Raw genomic sequence first — 23902 nt, 5'->3', positions numbered from 1 at the left:
GTTAATCCCAATTTCTCCACAAACTGGCCTCTCTCTTACTAGTCTGTATGTATCAAAAGGAACTTGTGGTAATTAGGCTGAAGGAAAAGCTAAGCGAGCTCAACAAGAGAGCAACAGCTCCCACATCACTCCTGTCCCCAACTTGAACAGAAACAGTAAGGAGGGAGGAGGATGGCCCATCAGTGTTGTGCTTATGTCCCTGGAAGTCCAGGGACATAAGCACCATCATAGTCATCACGGTGTTACAAGACATAACCAGACACTGGAAGCTTTTAAATGAAAAAGTCTAAGAAACAACCATAAACATACAGCATCTATAGCGGCAAACTAAAGCCTGTACAGTTGGACGAACTATAATTTATCCATCTCTTCAGTTAGAGGTAGAGTGACTACTTCCCTTCTTCCTTCATTTTTCTACAAATAATTGAGTTTGCTGTGTATAGGAATAACCGTAGGGAGACTTAATCTCTGCAACAAAACGAACATAGCACTAAAACTGTCCAACATCTGGAGGGCGCTCCGCAAAAGCCCGCTTCGACCCCCGTGCTTTCCCCAGAGATGGGACATGCGCCCCCGAACGTTGCAGAGGGAACAACTTCCCAGACTCCACTCTGGAGTACCCTTTTTTATCTGCTCTAGAGCCCTAACTGACTGCACATGCCGCTCACCTGTAGTACACAGCCAGGTGGCCCTCCTCAATCTTGTGGATGGAGGCGTAGAGCAGGACAGCCACCAACCCCACCACTGCAGCCACCAGAACCCGGGCTTGAGTCATATTCATTCTCGTTTCTCCTGGGAGCGGGAGAAAAGGACCCTCAGTCCCGTGAGTGACAGGTCCACCCCCTCCAGTTTCTACCCTCTCCCTCCGGAAACTTGGCGCTCTCTCACAGGCTGAGCCGGGGAGTCCAGTACCCCCGTCCCCTCATTCTTCCCTTCTGGCGGAGCCCGCTGACCCCTTGCCAACTCCTCCGCCCCCGGAGGCCAGTGGGCCGCCCCTGCTCGGTGAGCTTCCTGAAATCCCCTCTCCCAAGGGTCGCTCCCGGGTGGAAGGCACTAACTGAGAAGAAGCCCAGCCGCAGGCTCGCGAGGAAAACCGACCCCTCGGCCGCGCCTCACCGATCAGTGACGCATCGCCCCCGCCCGCACGTGCACCCGACTCCCGCGCCGAGCCAACCGCCGCCAACAGCCGGCCCCGCCCACTCGCCCAGCACTGCGGCTGCGCGGGGACGCACACGGCGTAGCCCCGGCCCGAGGCTAGTGAGACGGGGAGCGCATGGGACAAAATTCTTCTAGCTGCGGGCCGCGCAGGCTCCTTTGGAGGCAAGTCGCTCTTTTTCTGTACACTACTGGTTAACTGCTCCGGAAGAGGACAGCCGGGGGTCTGGAGTGAGCAGCGAAGCAGAGAAAAGGAGAGGGCCTTTCGGACAAGGGACTGGTTGGTTTGTTCTTGTGCAGAGAACCCACTCGCTCACTCTCAAACGGTAGCTGTTCGGTTTATTTGTCCTTTTGCAGTGTATGCGGAGCCCCACTGTGTGGCACGCACTTGCTTCCGGCACATATCCTGCACTTCAGGAGCAACTAAACTTGTTGCAAATCAAGTGCTGTGAAAGTTCAGAAGAGGAAGATATTAGATATAACGGCATCGTTCTCTCGTTTTTTAAGTGTTCCTATTATGTGCCAGAATGCTGGTCCAGTGAGGGCTTTATGAAGGCCATCCAGACTACAGGAACAGAATTGCTAAGCACATGGGGCGGGAGGCGGAGGGAATCCTCCAGGGAGACCAAAGTAAGTACTTCAGTTTCCTTGAAGGCTTGTGTGATGGGAAGGAGTGCTATGGTAGGCGTCACTACGTATTCTGTTCGTTTTAAATTCTAAACCATGTGCACATATTGCCAAAAATAAAAAAGGGAAGGAAAAAGGTATAGTTGGGAGGTAGATGAATACAAGAGAAATTAACGGCATTAATGGTTTAAGCCTTGAAAGGCTAGAGGTGGAGCTATAACTGGACAAGGTGGACTAGGGTTGTAAAGTCCTCTAACCCAACGGACGGGGTGGGGGTGTGTGTGGGTTGGGGATGAAACTGTTCCACCTCAGATCATCAGGCATTAGATTCTCACAGGGAGCCGGCAAACCTCACATGTGCAGTTCACAGTAGGGTTCGCGTGCCTATGAGAATCTGATGCCACTCGCTTATCTGACAGCAGGCAGAGCTCAAGGCGATAATGCTCACTCGCCCGCTGCTCACCTGCTATCCGGCTGGGTTCCTAACAGGCCACTGTCTGGTACTGGTCCGCGGCCCAGGGCTTGGGGACCCCTGCCCTCTTGGGTAGGGAAGTATGGGAAAGCAGTGCTTTAGGGCCAATGAATCTATTAAAACGGCTGAAAGTGGAGACAGACTGTTGGCAAGGAAGTCAAGTGGTTAGGAAACTGCAGGCCCAGGGTTACTTAGTAGTGGAAGTAAGAAGAGGTAAATAGAATCAATTCGTCTTCATTAAAGGAAGCCTTCCCAGACCACTCTACCCACACGCTTCAATAAATACACTTACCTGTATCATTCATTTGATTTTTATTATCTAGGAATGTCTGGGACGTTATCTGTTCCAAATAAATGATATTTGCAGAGCTTAGCTATTTTAACTTCCAAAAAGCAAAAAGAATGGAAAATAACTTGCTCCACACCCTGTTTTCTGTAGACATTCTCTGAAGTTTTTCATAATATTGCTTAAAGAATGAAATGTATACAATTCACAACTGCCATTCCCCTCTGTAAAGTTGTTACCACCAAAAAATAGTGGTCCAACTCATGCATCAAAAGCAAGTTTGGGGGTCCCACTATAATAGTCTGTTCTGACTCACACCATCTGCCCAAATTATATAGATCAGGCTGCCCTGACATAACCCCAGCCACACACCACCAGCAGCCCCCACTCTATAGCAAATCTTTCACCAATTATTAAAATATTTAGAAAATGCATGACCATTGAAAAATAATCCTTAACAGTAATTGCAATGCTTGGATGGCTTGTAATGTTCAGACTCCCAGATAAGCAGTTTTACTATACTGCCTATGTTGTTTCTGATCTTGCCATCTAGCTTAATACCCTCCAAGTAACAGGTACCCAATAAATGTTTATTATTAAAGTCTTCTAAAACTAGGGAAACAAGAGAGAGACTGCCTATTATAACAGATGACAAACAGTGGTATGTGATGACTAAAAAATTCGGTTGACTAGGAAAATGATACTACTAACAAAAATGGGGATGGTGGGGCTGTGACATCAGTTTATAGGGCAAGAATTGAGCATGTTTTTTAGATGTAGATAGTGGTGATAGGACATCTCAGAGGAAAACACTCTTAAAGAAGTTGCCCAATACTACCTTTACCATAAGTCCTGTTATTCCTAAGGAAAGTACAGTTATTCTGTGCTGTTAATTCCACTTCATGGAACCTCCATATTTTCCTATGCTATATTCAACTGTTTTATTATAATCTGATTTTTATAATGAATAGAGATCAAAAAAGTAATTTAAAAACCATTTAATACACAAAGTGAAAAACTGTTAGAATATAAAAGCATTTCACATTTTTTAAGACAAATAATATCTTCTAAATTACTTAACAGATGACAGAGGTCCACAGTCCTTTATCTGAAACGCTTGGGGCAAGATGTTTCAGAATTATGAAATTTTAGATTTTAGAAAAGTAATTTTGTGCATATACCATACTACATTAACCAGCCCTCACCAGAGTCTGTGGCAGCAGCCCTCCCTCTCATCATCAAGCAGCAAAATAAAGGAATATTCACACTAAATGGGATAAAAAGATTCAAGGTCAGTTCAGATTAGATTGCAAGCAAATAAGTTTTGTCACCAAGCTTATGGAAACCTTGTTTTCAGAGCTTTTTGGATTTTCAAATTACAATTACAGATAAAGGAGTGCAGACCTTTATAAATTTGTGTGACAAGACACAAAAGATTGTTTAAACAAATGACTCATTTTTACAAATGAAAAAACATGTAATTTTCAAATACAATATAAATTAACAGGCATCTTCTCTTTGATATTATTAAATGTACATCTTAAATACATATACACATAACAACATGATTTATGAAAGCCAACTAATATTAGAAGCACAGATACACAATCCCTTCAGTGAGAAGGGGATACTGTTAAATTTTCAGTCGGATTTAAAATGATTACACCAACTCCTTATGCCAGGAAGAGCACCTGTTCAGTGCAACACAAGGAGGTAGAATTTATTCTTCAAGAAACAGAACTTGTGAGCAGCCTTTTTAGAAAAAAACACAGGTAGACAACTTTTACTTAAAATACCTGTTAGTTGAGGTTTTCTTCTCTGTATACAAAACTACATTTGGCCTTACGCCCAAAAGTTAAAAGTTGAAACTAACACATAGAAGGTATTTTTAATCAGTTAAATAAGTAATGTTTTACCAAGACTGAAGGCAAATGTGTCATGATGATGCTTCTAAATAGTTGTGGTATTAAAACAAATATTCAAACAAGTACGAGGCTTGAATTACTCAAAAATGTTATACTTGTAAAATGATGTTCTTCTGATCGTAGTAGAAATGTAGTTTCTGTTCATAGCCATTTCTTCCATTGACTGATGTCTGAAGAATGGTTTCAGGGGGAAAACACATTTCCAACATGTATAGCAACAACTTCCATAGGTTTGGGGACAGTGAACAAGTGACAACTCATTCTGTTAACCAACTCCAATCAAGATTCTAAAACCAGGCATGAAAAAGTTACAATTAGATGTTGAATATAAGTGATAAGTATATGGGTGTTCATTTTTGCAAGTTTTCTGTCTGTTTGGACATTTTATAATCAAAAGTTCAAAAATCATTTCATTTACCTTATTTCCTGATTTAAAAAAAATTTTCAGAGTTTTTTTCATAAATATTTGAAGCAAACAATTATTCTTTCCTTTTCTTTTCTTTCTTTTTTTTTTTTCTTAAGAGAGCAGGATCTTGCTATGTTGCCAAGCTGGAGTACAGTGGCTATTTGCAAGTCCAATCATAATGCACTGCAGCCTTGAACTCCTGGACTCATGCAATCCTTCTGCCTCAGCCTCCCTAGTAACTTGGACTACAGATACCTGTCACTATGGCTGGCCATCATTATCCTTTTTTTTTTTTTTTGAGACAAGGTCTCACTCTGTCACAGGCTGGAGTGCAATGGCAGGATTACGGCTCACTGCAGCCTGAAACTCTTGAACTCAAGCGATATTCCTGCCTCAGCCTCCCAAGTAGCTGGGACCACAGCTGTGTGCCACCACACCCAGCCAATTTTTATATTTTTTATAAAGACAGGGTTTCGCATGTTGGCCAGGCTAGTCTCAAACTCCTGGGCTCAAGCAATCCACCTGCCTTGGTCTCCCAAAGTGCTAGGATTACAGGCGTAAGCCACCATGCCTGGCCGCTGCTATTTTTCTTAATGAAAGAGGAAATATACAGAATTGATATTAAGACTAAATGCAGCAAAAGTTGATTCAGTAAACATTTTATTGTAATTTCCCCAAGTTTTAACAAATCAGTAGTTTATAGTAACCAAATCTTAACACACTTTTATTATTACAACTATATTAACGTAATTTATTTTCTATTCGGGAGGTACCATATCTGAATTAAAGTACAAGTCCCATCTTAATGGAGAAAACTGATTGCTGAAGCAAAAAGGTACAGAACAAACCATTCAATTTCAATGGTCACATTGTGAAGAAAGCTTACCACTCATTTAATTTGACCAAAAATGCTATTATTGAAGATAATTGATGACATAATCCTAGTATATCCCTGAGTAACAGCAGATAAGGATTTAAGGTTGAGGATATTCCCCAAATGCTCTTTCCTCTTGAGTTCTTCTATTTCCCATAAGCATCCCAAATGCCAGATAAGGCTAGCATGGAAAGTTAAACCTTTTGTACCCAACATAGCCAAAGCAGGCACCCATATCCACACAAAACTTACCATCATACTACTGCCCTGTTCCTCATTTGCCTCATGAATAATAGTGCTTAAATGGCCAAGGCAGTTCAAATTTTCTTCTATCATTTGTGCTGAAGTCTCCCTGTGAGATGAAAGAACAAAGCCTTTTCAAACTCAGCAAAAGGGCATATAAATTTCCTCTACTTTCTAGTCTTCTAGGTTAGCATGATCACTAGCCTTCCTGTAACCCAGTACCCCAGTGCAATTGACTCCTGTAGTCTTTAGTTTCCTCATCCCTCCCTACAGAGGCACAGTCCTGTTAAGACCAGGCTGCTGCCTCTACCTCTACCTAACTCTAATGATAAGAAGTCCACTATAACTCAGCAATCTGACTTTCCTCTGAAACGTAAGAGGCACTTATGTACAACTTGTTTTTCCCCTGAAAATGTAACTGGGGAGGAAAAAATCCTTGTGGCAAAGACAGATGAAATACCTCTTTTTGTTTCTAAATACTTCTCTTTCCTTAAAAGTAGTAAAAACACCAGCATGCATACTTCACAGACACAAATGTAGGGGAGAAGAGAGAAAAGTAAAATCTGTTCTGTAGAGATCACAGAAAGTGAAAAACTCATTAGAAACTACAGATGATAGCAATGAAACAAAACAAGCAAGCTGATTCCTGAGGACAGCAAAAGAAAACAATGTGGTGGGGGAGCTACCCAGAACCAAGAAGTATCCCTGGAAGTTCATATTTGAAGGCAGTCCTGATTGTGGTTTCTACCTTCATGCTGTCCTCTTCTATATGGCCTCTATATTCTCCCTTTGCCAATCCTCAGTCCCCTAACAAGAGTCAGTTTTAGGTCATGGATGATAGCCACTATTAGCTTAGAATGACATTCTGATTCAGCTCTTATCCAACAGATGGAAAAATTGTCAAACAGTTCCCAATCCTTGGTAGTTAAGTACCACAGGTACATTATAATCGAAATCAATTTTCTTATACAATGTATTCTGGCTGGACATGGTGGCTCATGCCTGTAATTCCAGCACTTTTGGAAGCTGAGGCAGGTGGACTACTTGAGGTCAGGAGTTCGAGACCAGCCTGGCCAACATGGTGAAACCCCGTCTTTACTAAAATACAAAAATTAGCCAGGTATGGTGGCACGTGCCTGTAATCTCAGCTACTCGGGAAGCTGAGGCAGGAGAACTGCTTGAATCTGGGAGGCGGAGGTTGCAATGAGCCAAGACTGTGCCACTGCACTCCAGCCTGGGCGACAGAGTGAGACTCTGCCTCAAAACAAAATATAATGTGTTCCTTCTAGAAAATACATTGAAAATATCTGTCAGGTATACTTTTGCAAACAACCACACTTCAAATTGGAAATTACCTGTATTGTGGTGACATTTGTAAACATTAACATCCGCTAAAAAACTTAAATGCCTTTAACAAAGGCAAAAAAGTAAGTAAAGTATTAAATTTTACTTCCTTCAACTCTGATTACTGGAGTATTTTGTAAAGTCTATATATTTAATTATAGCCTGTGCTACAGTTGTAGGTGTACTGCATTGGGCCACATGTATAATGACCCCAAGATATATACCCTGGAACTTGCTTTCTTTAAAAAAATAAAATACCTGATATCAGCTTGCCTTCCTGCCATGTGCTTTTCTCTCATAAAAGTGGAGTACAGAATGTGCAACTGCATGACCTCCTGAGCAGTGATGTAACATGGCTGCACTTCTGCAAAACTAATTATGGGCAGAGCTTCCAGGAAATGCTGGTGCTGTAGAGGTCTCCATGAGTTGTGAGAAAAGCGACAATACACAAGCTAGCAAAGAGCCACTGGCTTTGGATACGGCACATCTTAAGCTGAGAAAATAACAGAAATGGATAGTCATTCAGCTTTTAGCAAAGAGTAGGAATTAATAAAATATAGGGCTTGGAATTTGAGTTCTTGCAAAACTGATTTAAAACACTGAAAAAAGTCTAATCTTAGAAATACAAAGTTATAAAATAGATCTCAAAAATTTATTAGAAGGGTAATCAAGGATCCCCAAAATGATAAATGCAAAATGATAGCATAATTTCTCATAAACTGTTAATGAAGGAGTAAGGTTTGAGTAAAATAAAGCAATAAGCCAATAAAAGAAAGGACTTGGAACTTGGACTGAGCTAATAATAGGCAACATTTGCTGAACATTTATTTCCCAAGCACTTTATATACATTGTCTAATCAAATTTCCACAGCAGTTCTATGAGACATTCCTGTTTTACAGGTGAGGAAATATGAACATCAAAAAAGTCAAGTAAGTTGCCTAAGATTATTACAAAGGGATAGTCAGGACTCAACCCTGGTCTGAAGACACAGAAGACTACCTTAACAACTACTGCCTCATTCCTATACCACTGCTATGAAAACACAGCTATCTATTGTTACAAAGTAAACCCACCCATCTTGAGGAGTTACCACACATGACAGAGAATGATCATGTTCTGCTGAAGTCGGGGGCAGCCATGCTGATGTCTGAGGGGTTACTGCACCTTCTAGACTGGATCCTACAAGGGACCGGGCAGAACTCTGTGTCTGAAGGAAAAGAAAAAAAACATCAAAAGATTACAGGCAAGCATCTCTGTTGATTCACACAATTTCTTACCATATTCCTAAGACTTACATTTCCGTTACTACTTATATGCACAACCAGAGTATTTCAGTACAAAACTATTCCCACCTTTATACGCCATTAGTAACCTGTCCTTGGACCCTTTCTTCATTGACTAAAACCAAATATATCCACTCATCTTATACCATTTTAGTTGAAGAAAGAAAAAAAAAAAAACAGTTGAATAGATGGTCAATTTCATTATCTAGGCAGGTACATCTGTCCCCAAGTTGGGTTGGAATACCACAGTGGTCAAGGGCTAAGAGGAGTATAACAACAGAGAAATTGGAAAGGAGAGATCTCAATTGCTAGTCTGGACACCAAGCAAGGAACATGGATGTCATCCCAATGCAAAATATACATGTCTTCAAGAGGGCCCACCTCATGCTGATAAAAATCCCCTTTGCAAGGAATAACAGCAACTCAATGTCACATTAAATAATTCATTAATAATTACTTACACAGGCAATTTTAAGGAGATGCCATATTTCTTTCTGCCTTTTTCCCTGCATGAACATGACAGTATTGTCAGCTTCTTTGATATTACTGAGGGCCACTTCCACCTTAGGGAGTAGATCAATAATCTTCTGCTTACAGCCCAACAACTTGCTGGAGAGATTAAATCAGTGTCAGACACTTACACATGCCCCAAGACTGTACACCATATTCCCAAAACCCAGCTGAGGAAATGAACCACAATCAGTATCAGATTTAATGACTTATCTCCAAAGTAATGCATACAAAAGGACACATAAATGCAGATAGCTATGGCCAAGCTACCCAAGGTATTTTCAGAATTCTTCCTGGGTAAGTATACTTTACCAAAGAGGGCTTTTGTACTTTGAGAGGAACCAGATAAACGTATCCTTGTTTTTCAGTAGGAAATGAAGAAATTTTCCTACCTCAAATGACCAAACAGCTCCTTGAGCACACGGTCCTGACTCTGCACAGTGTGCACAATGATTTTCACCATCTCTGTGCTGTCACTGTAGGAATGATCTATAAAAGACATCAGTCAGTGGATATAACCTTTCTTCTGTAACATATCAGCCTCCAAACAAAAAATTCCTCAAAAATCCCTGAAACTCTAAAACTAATTTTAATTAATAAACATCTCCATTTAAATTAAAAATTGGGTTAAGATAAAAGATACAAAGATTACCTATAAATAAAATCTAGTTATATATAAAAAATAAAGTTTGCATGTGTATAATGTATATATAAATTTATCAGTAAGAGACCTTAGTTGCCTGTGCTTAAGAAGAATAGTCTTGGCTATCTTTAACCCATACTAACCCAAGCCCCAGACACAAATGCAGCCTCTGGCCAAGGGAACAATTTTTCTTGGATGATTAACCACATATTTAGAAACAGTAGGACAATTCGTCAAACTCTCATTGCCTAAAGGAAGGAGGCCCTTGAACTAGGTTGCTTGGAATTTCATGTTTATCCATCTGTTTACAGCCCAGAAAAACTTTGAAAAAAGCTCACTGAAACCAACTAGTAAAGGGACCTGTAGACATCCTGAAAGTTCCATTTGAGGGCAGTATGACATCTTAAAGCCAACTGGCAGCAGCCAGATACCCTCAAATGGGATAGCCGTTGGTCACAATGAGTTCTACAGTTTAAAATGTGACCTCAATTTCAAAAAAAAAAAAAATTCATTAATTGTTATATTTCAGAAAATGACTAAAGGAGTTGAAAGTTGTTCATGCATCATGCTGGTATTTCCTTTGGACGATAATTAAGCCTAAATGCAATAATAGTAATATTTGCTACTCTCTGCTTATAATTTTCCCATTTAATCCTCACAGCAGTCCTGTGAGAAGATTACTTTTGTTACCCCCATTTTACCAAAAAGGAAATGATGAAAGGAGCATCAAAGGAGGTTTAAAAAACATTGTGTCCTTTGTTATCACTGCAAATACTTCCCCCATAGCCCAACTTTATTCCCCACACATCTCTGTTGTCTCCTCCTCACCAACAATCAAATGCAAGGCTCCAAAAAGGTTCTTCTCCAAACAGCATTCCTTCCTAAATACCATGGACCAAGCCAAGAGCTTTCTCATATAACTAGCTCTTTAAGATAGTGAAAGCCCTGAGAACTTTAGCCTTCTCCAGCATAGAGGATGAAGAAAGCTAGTTTTAACCATTTCAGATGAACAAGAGATTCAAGTCAACTCTAAGCTAGAAAAGACAATAGAGGCCACAAATCAAGTGTGACTATATAATAGGCCCCAATGACAGACATAATCTTGTTACAGTTTGTCACTCAAGGTGACACTCAAGCTACCTGGGTAGCAATTTATTTCAGAGCTTCATGATATGTTGACAGGGCTACCTCAAAGTTTTAAAAAATATAACCTAAACAAATGCTATCACTGTGTATCTGTGGTATCTGATTCATTAGCCAGAAGACTGGGAGACAGATTTTTTTTTTTTTTTTCTTTTTTTTTGAGATGGAGTCTAGCTCTGTCACTCAGGCTGGAGTACAGTGGCACAATCTCGGTTCACTGCAACCTCCGCCTCCCTGGTTCAAGCAATTCTCCTGCCTCAGCCTCCAGAGTGGCTGGGATTACAGGCGTGTGCTACCATGCCTGGCCCAGAAATAATTGATTAAAGAAAAAGAATTGGACTTGCCCTATTTGAAATCTTAGATTTTAATATTTTACTCTAGCTACAACTTCTATCACTTAAATCACTATTTTGTTAACATCTTCAACCTTTTTATCCTCTTATTCCATCAGCAAAATCCTAACCTTAGATTAATCCAACCATCTGCTCTACCAGTTCCTGTATCCAAGCTACTAAATTATCAACAAAAAATTAATATTATTGTTCACTACTTGTCACTGCTAATTCACGGGTTTTTCATTTCTGCTCTGGGTACTTTTTTTTTTTTTTTTTTAAGAGAAAAAGTCTTGCTCTGTCAACCCAGGTTGAAGTGCAGTAGTGTAATCTTGGCTCACTGCAGCCTCAACCTCCTGGGCCTCAAGCGATCCTGCTACTTCAGCATCCTGAGTAGCTGGGACTACAGGCATACACTGCTATACCCAGCTTTTTAAAAATTTTATTGATTTATTTTTTTGTAGAGACGGGGTCTCACTATGTTGCCCAGATTGGTCTCAAACTGTTGGTCTCAAACGATCCTCCTGCCTCGGCCTCCCAAAGCACTAGTATCACAGGTATCAGCCACCTGGCCTGGATTCTTAAGGTATGTTTTGGGTCAGCAACATCTTCCACTGCACACAGTGGCTTTTAGAAGTCTTTAGCACCCTATTCAAATCTATGAGGTCATCACCTCTTCCATTTCAGTTAACCTCACTTACCACTGCAAGATAAGACGCCATAAGGCAGTAAGACCCTGATCTTCCAACCTCTACTCCCAAAAAAGTATCTGTATCCACACTCATTCTCTTTCCAATATCAGTAGTATCAAGGCTAATCCCTCCTACTGTTCTTTGGAGCCAATCTCTCAACTTGTTCAGGGACCTCCCTCTCCACAGGCTTTTTTGGCCCTGAATATGTTCTGAGAAGTGCATCATTGGGCACTTTCGTCACTGTGTGAATACTTATACAAACCCTGATGGTACAGCCTGCTATACACTTAAGCTGTATGGTATAGCCTTTTGACAACAGGCTATATACCTGTTCAGCAAGTGACTGTACTGAATACTGTAGGCAACTGTAACACAATGGTAAGTATTTGTGCATGTAAACATAAAAAATACATAGTAAAAATACAGTAGTATAATCTTATGGGACTACCATAGTATACACAATTTGTTGTTAACCAAAACGTCATCATGTGGCACCTCATGTTTAAGTCTTCCTTCTGAGAAGTGACCTCCCTTGACTCTACATCTCCTTTTAGCTACTCACCCACCTCTCTTCTTTCCTGAGCAGCCAAGCTTCTGAGAATAGTCTAGATAAGCAGTTCTCAAACTTTCTGGTCTCAGGACACCTTTACACTAGAAAATTCTTGAGAACCCCCAAGGGTTTTTCAGGAATTAAACAGAAATTTAAAAATACTCGTGTCTTAATTCATTTAAAAATAACAAACCTATTGCCCACTAACATGTTTTTATTAAAAACAAACAAACAAAAAAACCTATATTTAGGTTTTCTCTCTCTCCTATATTTAGGTTTTCTCTCTCCTGAAACTCTACACTCCAGTCATACTGCATTTCCTCAGACATGCTAAGTGCTATACATACATGTCTTTACACAGTATACTCATATCTACGAGAGCCACCTCCTTTCACTGGTTACTGCTACTTGAGATACTTTGAAGCCTGAAGTGGAAGGATCACTTGAACCCAGGGAGTCCAAGGCCAGCCTGGTCAACATAGCGAGAGCCCACCTCTAAAAACAAAAACCAAAAAAATGATATTTTCTAAAACAAAAAAATTTTAGTGAGAACACTTGCACTGTTTTACATTTTTGCAAACCTTTCTAATATCACCACTGATCTCATCAGAAAAGTTTTTAAGTACTGAGAAGCTGTCAAATTCCAGCTGGTAAATACAAGTTTTCTAAAATTCTTTTTGCTTGAAACATGGAATTTTATCATTGACAACAAATATTGTTTTTTTTCCCTTAAAGTAATAAGTGTGCTATACTTTTTATTTTCATTTAATTTCTTAGAAATTATCTCACGTATGCAAATCTGAATAATCATAGTTTGCCTGACAGTTGCTCTTCCAAGTAAAAATGGTGTCTTCCCTGAAAGAGGCCAGACAACTAGCAATGTAAACAATTACTGAAGTGGTTTTCCTTAAGACAACCATCATACTGCACTGTATAGAAGAAACACTTTATGAGTACTTCTCATTTCATCACACAAAATATTAAAAACCCATACTCACGGGTTGCGATTTAAATAAAATAATATTTTTATTGCTTTATCAAGGACATTTGTAAGTGAAACTGTCATTTTTTAAAAACTGTGAATGCATGGTGGTAAAAAATATAACGGCTACTAGCATAGTTTGGCGCTAGTGCCTTGATTCATACTAAAGTGTAAGCCATTTTATGTTGCACCATCAGTGAAAATCTCAACATGGTGAAAAATGCAAATAACATCTTACTATGAAAATGGTTCTAACCTCACAGACTCTCTGACAAAGTTTCAAGGATTCTCACAGGTCCATATGTCACATTTTGAGAACTGCTGGTCAGACTAAACTGAATACATTTCAGTAAAATAAAAGCAGTATAAGAGGAGATAATATTCTTTTTTAAATGTGAAAATAGTATATGAAATACAATTTCACATGTATATTAATTTGCATGTGTTGCTATGTGTCTACAAATTTTAAAGTGTAAAAGTATATCTTTTTTTAACATATGCATTTAAGTATAATGCACATTAGGGCACAGACTTTATTTCTTCTGTTACCCTTCATTTTTAACTAAATGATAATATCTTGCAGGTACATAATAGTTTATAGTTTTCAAAGCATTTTCACAAACATCCTCTTAAATACACTGTCACAATATACTCACTGAGTAGGAAAGCTAGGTTTCAACCCCATTTTGCAGAAGAAGGAAATGGGAAATGGAGATTTGCCTGAGGTAACGGTCAAAAATTACTCAATCTAGAATTTAAGCCTTCTGATTCCCCATCCAGTACTCTTTCCAGCAGACCTGGCTCAGTATTTAGCACATGTTCAACTGGAATTCTTTTACCAACAAAACAAGTCATCAGTGACCAGTGCAGATGAAGGTATTATTTTCAAAGCAATCTGCTTTGGCCTAGAACAGCACAGGCCTTCCCTCTAACCATTCCATACCTGAACCTACTGCCTCAAATTCTTTCCAACCTCTCTAATATTTTTTTGTTTTGTTTTGTTTTGTTTTGTTTTTTTTGAGACGGAGTCTTGCTCTGTCGCCCAGGCTGGAGTACGGTGGTGCGATCTTGGCTCACTGCAACCTCTTCTTCCCAGGTTCAAGCGATTCTCCTGCCTCATCCTCCCAAGTAGCTGGGATTACAGGCACGTGCCACCATGCCCAGCTAACTTTTCTATTTTTAGTAGAGATGGGGTTTCACCATGTTGGCCAAGCTGGTTTTGAACTCCTGACCTCAGGTGATCCACCCACCTTGGCCTCCCAAAGTGCTGGGATTACAGGCATGAGCCACCACAACCGGCCCAACCTCTCTAATCTTAAGCAACACTTATTTTTTCCATCTTTCTAAACATTTTCTTGCTGCTTCTTCCTCTCTGAGTTCCTTTTTTCTGTCTTCCATTCTTTCTTTTCATGTCCCCTTCTAAAATTTTTCTACCTCACTCTCTCTGTTACTTTCTCTTTTTAATCTCCTAAATTTTCACAATCTTAAAGCTTATTATACCATGTCTCAATGGCAATACCAAAATTGGAATTTATTCTGCAGCTTTAAGAAAATTTTTAACTTAAAAATATTAAATCCCCCACATTTGTTAGGCTAGTGATAGTTACCTAAAATGCCTTCAAGCACTGTGATAGAAGTGTCTTACCTGAAGGTCTGTGTTTTAACTGCTTATATAGATCAATGGCACGCTGTTCCCTATAAAAGAGAAAACATGCTCTGATAAGTGAAGGTAATTTAATGACTTCAAAAATCTACAACTTGAAACTATTTTATTTGAATAATGAACCCACTTTAAAGCAAGTTCATATTGCCAACGAGTATTTCACAGAGCACTGTATTGAGTAATAAGAACTATACAAGTTCTTGGTGTGGAGCCAAGATGGCCGAATAGGAACAGCTCCGGTCTACAGCTCCCAGCGTGAGCGACGCAGAAGACAGGTGATTTCTGCATTTCCATCTGAGGTACCAGGTTCATCTCACTAGGGAGTGCCAGACAGTGGGCGCAGGACAGTGGGTGCAGCGCACCATGCACGAGCCAAAGGAGGGCGAGGCATTGCCTCACTCGGGAAGCGCAAGGGGTCAGTGAGTTCCCTTTCCTAGTCAAAGAAAGGGGTGACAGACAGCACCTGGAAAATCGGGTCACTCCCACCCTAATACTGCACTTTTCTGACGGGCTTAAAAAACGGCACATCAGGAGATTATATCCCGCATCTGCCTCGGAGGGTCCTATGCCCACGGAGTCTCGCTGATTGCTAGCACAGCAGTCTGAGATTAAACTGCAAGGTGGCAGCGAGGCTGGGGGAGGGGCGCCCACCATTGCCCAGGCTTGATTAGGTAACCAAAGCAGCCTGGAAGCTCGAACTGGGTGGAGCCCACCACAGCTCAAGGAGGCCTGCCTGCCTCTGTAGGCTCCACCTCTGGGGGCAGGGCACAGACAAACAAAAAGACAGCAGTAACCTCTGCAGACTTAAATGTCCCTGTCTGACAGCTTTGAAGAGAGTAGTGGTTCTCCCAGCATGCAGCTGGAGATCTGAGAATGGACAGACTGCCTCTTCAAGTGGGTCCCTGACCCCCGAGCAGCCTAACTGGGAGGCACCCCCCAGTAGGGGCAGACTGACACCTCACACGGCCGGGTACTCCTCTGAGACAAAACTTCCAGAGGAATGATCAGGCAGCAGCATTCGCGGTTCACAAAAATCCTCTGTTCTGCAGCCACCGCTGCTGACACCCAGGCAAACAGGGTCTGGAGCGGACCTCTAGCAAGCTCCAACAGACCTGCAGCTGAGGGTCCTGTCCGTTAGAAAGAAAACTAACAGAAAGGACATCCACACCAAAAACCCATCTGTACATCACCATCATCAAAGACCAAAAGTAGATAAAACCACAAAGATGGGGAAAAAACAGAGCAGAAAAACTGGAAACTCTAAAAAGCATAGCGCCTCTCCTCCTCCAAAGGAATGCAGTTCCTCACCAGCAACGGAACAAAGCTGGACGGAGAATGACCTTGACGAGTTGAGAGAAGAAGGCTTCAGACGATCAAACTACTCTGAGCTACAGGAGGAAATTCAAGCCAAAGGCAAAGAAGTTAAAAACTTTGAAAAAGAATTAGACAAATGTATAACTAGAATAACCAATACAGAGAAGTGCTTAAAGGAGCTGATGGAGCTGAAAGCCAAGGCTCGAGAACTACATGAAGAATGCAGAAGCCTCAGGAGCCGATGTGATCAACTGGAAGAAAGGGTATCAGCGATGGAAGATGAAATGAATGAAATGAAGCGAGAAGGGAAGTCTAAAGAAAAAAGAATAAAAAGAAACGAACAAAGCCTCCAAGAAATATGGGACTATGTGAAAAGACAGTCTGATTGGTGTAGCTGAAAGTGACGGGGAGAATGGAACCAAGTTGAAAAACACTCTGCAGGATATTATCCAGGAGAACTTCCCCAATATATCAAGGCAGGCCAACATTCAGATTCAGGACATACAGAGAACGCCACAAAGATACTCCTCGAGAAGAGCAACTCCAAGACACATAATTGTCAGATTCACCAAAGTTGAAATGAAGGAAAAAATGTTAAGAGCAACCAGAGAGAAAGGTCGGGTTACCCACAAAGGGAAGCCCATCAGACTAACAGTGGATCTCTCGGCAGAAACTCTACAAGCCAGGAGAGAGTGGGGGCCAATATTCAACATTTTTAAAGAAAAGAATTTTCAACCCAGAATTTCATATCCAGCCAAACTAAGCTTCATAAGTGAAGGAGAAATAAAATATTTTACAGACAAGCAAATGCTGAGATTTTGTCACCACGAGGCCTGCCCTAAAAGAGCTCCTGAAGGAAGCACTAAACATGGAAAGGAACAACTGGTACCAGCCACTGCAAAATCATGCCAAATTGTAAAGACCATCAAGGCTAGGAAGAAACTGCATCAACTAACGAGCAAAATAACCAGTTAACATCATAATGACAGGATCAAATTCACACATAACAATATTAACTTTAAATGTAAATGGACTAAATGCTCCAATTAAAAGACACAGACTGGCAAATTGGATAAAGAGTCAACACCCATCAGTGTGCTGTATTCAGGAAACCCATCTCACGTGCAGAGACACACATAGGCTCAAAATAAAAGGATGGAGGAAGATTTACCAAGCAAATGGAAAACAAAAAAAGGCAGTAGTTGCAATCCTAGTCTCTGATAAAACAGACTTTAAACCAACAAAGATCAAAAGAGACAAAGAAGGCCATTACATAATGGTAAAGGGATCAATTCAACAAGAAGAGCTAACTATCCTAAATATATATGCACCCAACACAGGAGCACCCAGATTCATAAAGCAAGTCCTGAGTGACCTACAAAGAGACTTAGACTCCCACACAATAATAATGGGAGACTTTAACACCCCACTGTCAACATTAGACAGATCAATGAGACAGAAAGTTAACAAGGATACCCAGGAATTGAACTCAGCTTTACACCAAGCGGACCTAATAGACTTCTACAGAACTCTCCACCCCAAATCAACAGAATATACATTTTTTTCAGCACCACACCACACCTATTCCAAAATTGACCACATAGTTGGAAGTAAAGCTCTCCGCAGCAAATGTAAAAGAACAGAAATTATAACAAACTGTCTCTCAGACCACAGTGCAATCAAACTAGAACTCAGGATTAAGAAACTCACTCAAAACCACTAAACTACATGGAAACTGAACAACCTGCTCCTGAATGACTACTGGGTACATAACGAAATGAAGGCGGAAATAAAGATGTTCTTTGAAACCAACGAGAACAAAGACACAACATACCAGAATCTCTGGAACACATTCAAAGCAGTGTGTAGAGGGAAATTTATAGCACTAAATGCCCACAAGAGAAAGCAGGAAAGATTCAAAATTGACACCCTAACATCACAATTAAAAGAACTAGAAAAGCAAGAGCAAACACATTCAAAAGCTAGCAGAAGGCAAGAAATAACTAAAATCAGAGCAGAACTGAAGGAAATAGAAACACAAAAAACCCATCAAAAAATTAATGAATCCAGGAACTGGTTTTTTGAAAAGATCAACAAAATTGATAGACTGCTAGCAAGACTAATAAAGAAGAGAGAAGAATCAAATAGATGCAATAAAAAATGATAAAGCAGATATCACCACCGATCCCACAGAAATACAAACTACCATCAGAGAATACTACAAACACCTCTACGCAAAGAAACCAGAAAATCTAGAAGAAATGGATAAATTCCTCGACACATACACCCTCCCAAGACTAAACCAGGAAGAAGTTGAATCTCTGAATAGACCAATAACAGGCTCTGAAATTGTGGCAATAATCAATAGCTTACCAACCAAAAAGAGTCCAGGACCAGATGGATTCACAGCCAAATTCTACCAGAGGTACAAGGAGGAACTGGTAACCATTCCTTCTGAAACTATTCCAATCAATAGAAAAAGAGGGAATCCTCCCTAACTCATTTTAAGAGGCCAGCATCATCCTGATACCAAAGCCGGGCAGAGACACAACCAAAAAAGAGAATTTTAGACCAATATCCTTGATGCACATTGATGCAAAAATCCTCAATAAAATATTGGCAAACCGAATCCAGCAGCACATCAAAAAGCTTATCCACCATGATCAATTTGGCTTCATCCCTGGGATGCAAGGCTGGTTCAACATACGCAAATCAATAAATGTAATCCAGCATATAAACAGAACCAAAGACAAAAACCACATGATTATCTCAATAGATGCAGAAAAGGCCTTTGACAATATTCAACAACCCTTCATGCTAAAAACTCTCAATAAATTAGGTATTGATGGGACGTATCTCAAAATAATAAGAGCTATCTATGACAAATCCACAGCCAATATCATACTGAATGGGCAAAAACTGGAAGCATTCCCTTTGAAAACTGGCACAAGACAGGGATGCCCTCTCTCACCACTCCTATTCAACATAGTGTTGGAAGTTCTGGTCAGGGCAATTAGGCAGGAGAAGGAAATAAAGGGTATTCAATTAGGAAAAGAGAAAGTCAAATTGTCCCTATTTGCAGATGACATGATTGTATATCTAGAAAACCCCATTGTGTCAGCCCAAAATCTCCTTAAGCTGATAAGCAACTTCAGCAAAGTCTCAGGATACAAAATCAATGTACAAAAATCACAAGCATTCTTATATACCAATAACAGACAGAGAGCCAAATCATGAGTGAACTACCATTCACAATTGCTTCAAAGAGAATAAAATACCTAGGAATCCAACTTACAAGGGATGTGAAGGACCTCTTCAAGGAGAACTACAAACCACTGCTCAATGAAATAAAAGAGGATACAAATAAATGGAAGAACATTCCATGCTCATGGGTTGGAAGAATCAATATCGTGAAAATGGCCATACTGCCCAAGGTAATTTATAGATTCAATGCCATCCCCAGCAAGCTACCAATGACTTTCTTCACAGAATTGGAAAAAACTACTTTAAAGTTCATACGGAACCAAAAAAGAGCCAGCATCGCCAAGTCAATCCTAACCCAAAAGAACAAAGCTGGAGGCATCACGCTACCTGACTTCAAACTATACTACAAGGCTACAGTAACCAAAACAGCATGGTACTGGGACCACAACAGAGATATAGATCAATGGAACAGAACAGAGCCCCCAGAAATAACGCTGCATATCTACTACTATCTGATCTTTGACAAACCTGACAAAAACAAGCAATGGGGAAAGGATTCCCTATTTAATAAATGGTGCTGGGAAAACTGGCTAGCCATATGTAGAAAGCTGCAACTGGATCCCTTCCTTACACCTTATACAAAAATTAAGATGGATTAAAGACTTACATGTTAGACCTAAAGCCATAAAAACCCTAGAAGAAAACCTAGGCAATACCATTCAGGACATAGGCATGGGCAAGGACTTCATGTCTAAAACACCAAAAGCAATGGCAACAAAAGCCAAAATTGACAACTGGGATCTAATTAAACTAAAGAGCTTCAGCACGGCAAAAGAAACTGCCATCAGAGTGAACAGGCAACCTACAAAATGGGAGAAAATTTTTGCAACCTACTTATCTGACAAAGGGCTAATATCCAGAATCTACAATGAACTCAAACAAATTTACAAGAAAAAAACAAACAACCCCATCAAAAAGTGGGCGAAGGATATGAACAGACACTTCTCAAAAGAAGACATTTATGCAGCCAAAAAACACATGAAAAAATGCTCATCATCACTAGCCTCAGAGAAAGGCAAATCAAAACCACAATGAGATACCATCTCACACCAGTTAGAATGGCAGTCATTAAAAGGTCAGGAAACAGCAGGTGCTGGAGAGGATGTGGAGAAATAGGAACACTTTTATACTGTTGGTGGGACTGTAAACTAGTTCAACCATTGTGGAAGTCAGTGTGGCGATTCCTCAGGGATCTAGAACTAGAAATACCATTTGACCCAGCCATCCCATTACTGGGTATATACCCAAAGGACTATAAATCATGCTGCTATAAAGACACATGCACATGTATGTTTATTGCGGCACTATTCACAATAGCAAAGACTTGGAACCAACCCAAATGTCCAACAACGATAGACTGGATTAAGAAAATGTGGCACATATACACCATGGAATACTATGCAGCCATAAAAAATGATGAGTTCATGTCCTTTGTAGGGGCATGGATGAAACTGGAAATCATCATTCTCAGTAAACTATCACAAGGACAAAAAAACCAAACACCGCCTGTTCTCACTCATAGGTGGGAATTGAACAATGAGAACTCATGGACACAGGAAGGGGAACATCACACTCCAGGGACTGTTGTGGGGTGGGGGGAGCGGGGAGGGATAGCATTAGGAGATACACCTAGTGCTAAATGACACCAACATGGCACATGGATACATATGTAACAAACCTGCACATTGTGCACATGTACCCTAAAACTTAAAGTACAATAATAATAAAAAAAGAAAAAAAAAAGAACTATACAAGTTCTTAAAATGCAAAGTTTAATATAGTTCATATCTATTGTGATCTACCATGAGGACATCTCTGCACCACAGACACTTAAACAGACAAAAATTATGACCTGTAATTCAAGAAAATATCTGAAGTTTTTAATCCAGAACTTTAATTCAGAAAAAATTTCAAGTTTTAGGGCGTTTAAGAGTCAATACCTTGGACCAGAGGTACAATGAGCAGGGAAATAGTTTGTAACTTAGTTATACTTGGAAAATTCTTAACACTCCTATGAAATAAATGCTTTTATTAAAAACCAAAAAAGGCCAACCCAAAGAATTATTTCCGAAGTTTCCTGTGACTAAGGAAAAGCTTCCATTTTAAATATAATGCCAATATATTTGGGGAAAGGAAAACTATAGAAAAGAACCACATAGAGGTTTAATTTGCCAGATGTAAGGAGAAGGAATACAAAATATTACAGATGTCAAGACCCAACACAAGTGCATCCTTACAGAGATTCCATCAAGTCTCCCTGACGTCTTCCATAGGGGCTCTTCTGTAGCTCCATGATTTCGGCATGTAAAGACATAATCTGATCCTCCAGGTATCCAATGACACCAACCTAAAATATGATGAAAATACAAAGGAAATGAAAGGCTTACCACTACATCATGGGAAACAAAATTCAGATCTTAAGGATACAGAATGACTTGCTGCTTCATTAGAGAACTAAATAATATAATATGAAACACTGATTTTGTTAAAGCCTTTCTATTCTTCAGATTCTGACACTTAATCTTTCACATAAGAACATACTTATTCTTAGTCTTCTCTCTTTTCTCTCCTGACAACAGTAAACTACTAGTATTTGCTTTTACTTCCGGAGAAGCAAAAAGCTACAACAGGTATCAACTAACAAGAAAGAAAAAGGACCACCAAAACCATTGGTATTACTTGTATCTCGGCTCTATGATTTTGATTGCCTCCTGGTCCCCACTGCCTTGAATAGGGACACAAAAAGATAAAGAACTTGGATTTCCCACCCCAGGATACCATGGGTATCCCCACCCACATCCTCGGGGTAAGTACTGATATTAAGGAGTGTAATAACTTAGGACCATGGACAAATGTACAGGATAAGGGGAAAAAATCTGCCACCTAGAGAATGATCTATACCTAGGGACACTATATAATTTATTGTCCAAACCAGCATAATTTTGAGAGTGAAAGGGACTACTACTGATAATTATGGCAAGATATTAAGTATAAACTGGGACAGTCCCAGGTAAGCCAGGATGTGCAGCCATCCTATCTAAACCAGTCACAAAAGTAATAGTGACAACTACCATTACTGACTCCCATTTAATCTTCATAACCCTACTAGAAAAGCAATTGTCCCCATAATATGGAAACTAGCTGGATGTGGTGGCTCAGGCCTATAATCCCAGCTCTATGGGAGGCTGAGATGGGAGGATTGCTTAAGCCCAGGAGTTTGATACAAGCCTGGGCAACATAGTGAGACCCCATCTCTACAAAAAATGTAAAAGTTAGCCAGGCATGGTGGTGCACCTCTTGTCCCAGCTACACAGGAGGCTAAGATGAGAGGACTACTTGAGCCTGGGAAGTCGAGGCTGTGGTGAGCTTTGATCGTACCACTACACTCCAACCTGGGCAAGAGAGTGAGACCCTGTTTCAAAAAATAAATAAATAAAGGAAACTGAAGCTCAGTGAGGCACTAGGTAATTTTCCCAAAGCCCTTGTTTTTAATCACTATGCTACCTCCCTCTTTATATACAAAGCATCTACTAGAATTTTGTCTCAATTTCAGGAATGACATGAAAAATGCTCTTTATATACCAAAACCAAAGATAGTTTCTAATGGAAACATCAAGAATTAATAAGTATACAGAATGACGTCAATGATTTTACCTCAGAATAGTGGATGGCCTTTTCTTCCATTTCTTTCCATGCTTTTAGCATTTTTTCTGAAGCTAAAAGAAAAGTCTAAATTGGTTATCTCAGAAATAGCCATATCTTTAATTACTGGCTGCCTGCCTCCTTGCCATATCAACATCAAAGATGTGTTATGAGTTGAATTGTGGCCCCCCAAAAGATATGTGGAATTCCTAACCCCTAATACCTCAGAATGTGACCTATTTGGAAATAAGGTCATTATAGAAGTAATTAGATAAATTAATACTCATACTGGAATGGTCTGGGCCCTTAATCCAGTACGACCAGTGTACTTAGAAGAGACACAGGATACAGATATACAGGGGAGAATGCTCTGTGACAATGGAGACAGACTGAGGTGCTGCAACTGTAAGCCAAGGAATGCCAATGATGGCTAGCAGACCATAAGAAGCTAGAGGGAAACAAGGAAAGATTCTTCTCTATAGATTACAGAGAAAACATGGCCCTGCTAACACCTCGATTTTGGACTTTTAGCCTCCAGGGCTGTGAGATAG

General features: G+C 40.2%; 2 protein-coding genes across 15 annotated transcripts in view; both read right to left on the bottom strand.

Annotated features, from left to right (window-relative positions):
• Window positions 1-4708, bottom strand: part of ERLIN1 (ER lipid raft associated 1) — a 108628-nt gene extending 103920 nt beyond the window's left edge. For 7 of the 11 annotated variants that reach the window (XM_058436097.1, XM_058436099.1, XM_058436102.1 and 4 more), the window contains exons 1-2: window positions 1117-1189; window positions 669-792 (exon numbers count right to left, since the gene is read on the bottom strand). In XM_058436097.1, the coding sequence (XP_058292080.1) occupies window positions 669-781 (113 nt within the window). In that variant the 5' untranslated portion in view covers window positions 782-792; window positions 1117-1189. Of the gene's footprint in view, window positions 1-668; window positions 793-888; window positions 1027-1058; window positions 1190-4560 lie in introns of those variants that run through there. The other 4 variants (XM_058436100.1, XM_032180449.2, XM_058436098.1 and 1 more) reach the window with 4 other exon arrangements.
• Window positions 3524-23902, bottom strand: part of CHUK (component of inhibitor of nuclear factor kappa B kinase complex) — a 48947-nt gene continuing 28568 nt past the window's right edge. For 2 of the 4 annotated variants that reach the window (XM_032180420.2, XM_058436094.1), the window contains exons 14-21: window positions 23364-23425; window positions 21947-22056; window positions 15114-15163; window positions 9519-9615; window positions 9078-9225; window positions 8407-8540; window positions 5998-6097; window positions 3524-4752 (exon numbers count right to left, since the gene is read on the bottom strand). In XM_032180420.2, coding sequence (XP_032036311.1) covers window positions 4723-4752; window positions 5998-6097; window positions 8407-8540; window positions 9078-9225; window positions 9519-9615; window positions 15114-15163; window positions 21947-22056; window positions 23364-23425 — 731 coding nt within the window. In that variant the 3' untranslated portion in view covers window positions 3524-4722. Of the gene's footprint in view, window positions 4753-5996; window positions 6098-7590; window positions 7826-8406; window positions 8541-9077; window positions 9226-9518; window positions 9616-15113; window positions 15164-21946; window positions 22057-23363; window positions 23426-23902 lie in introns of those variants that run through there. The other 2 variants (XR_004252785.2, XR_009212726.1) reach the window with 1 other exon arrangement.

This window comes from Hylobates moloch, unplaced genomic scaffold (genome assembly GCF_009828535.3).
Source record: "Hylobates moloch isolate HMO894 unplaced genomic scaffold, HMol_V3 SCAFFOLD_3, whole genome shotgun sequence".
In the NCBI taxonomy this organism is placed as follows: Eukaryota; Metazoa; Chordata; class Mammalia; order Primates; family Hylobatidae; genus Hylobates; species Hylobates moloch.
This window is presented reverse-complemented; position numbering and strand designations above follow the sequence as displayed.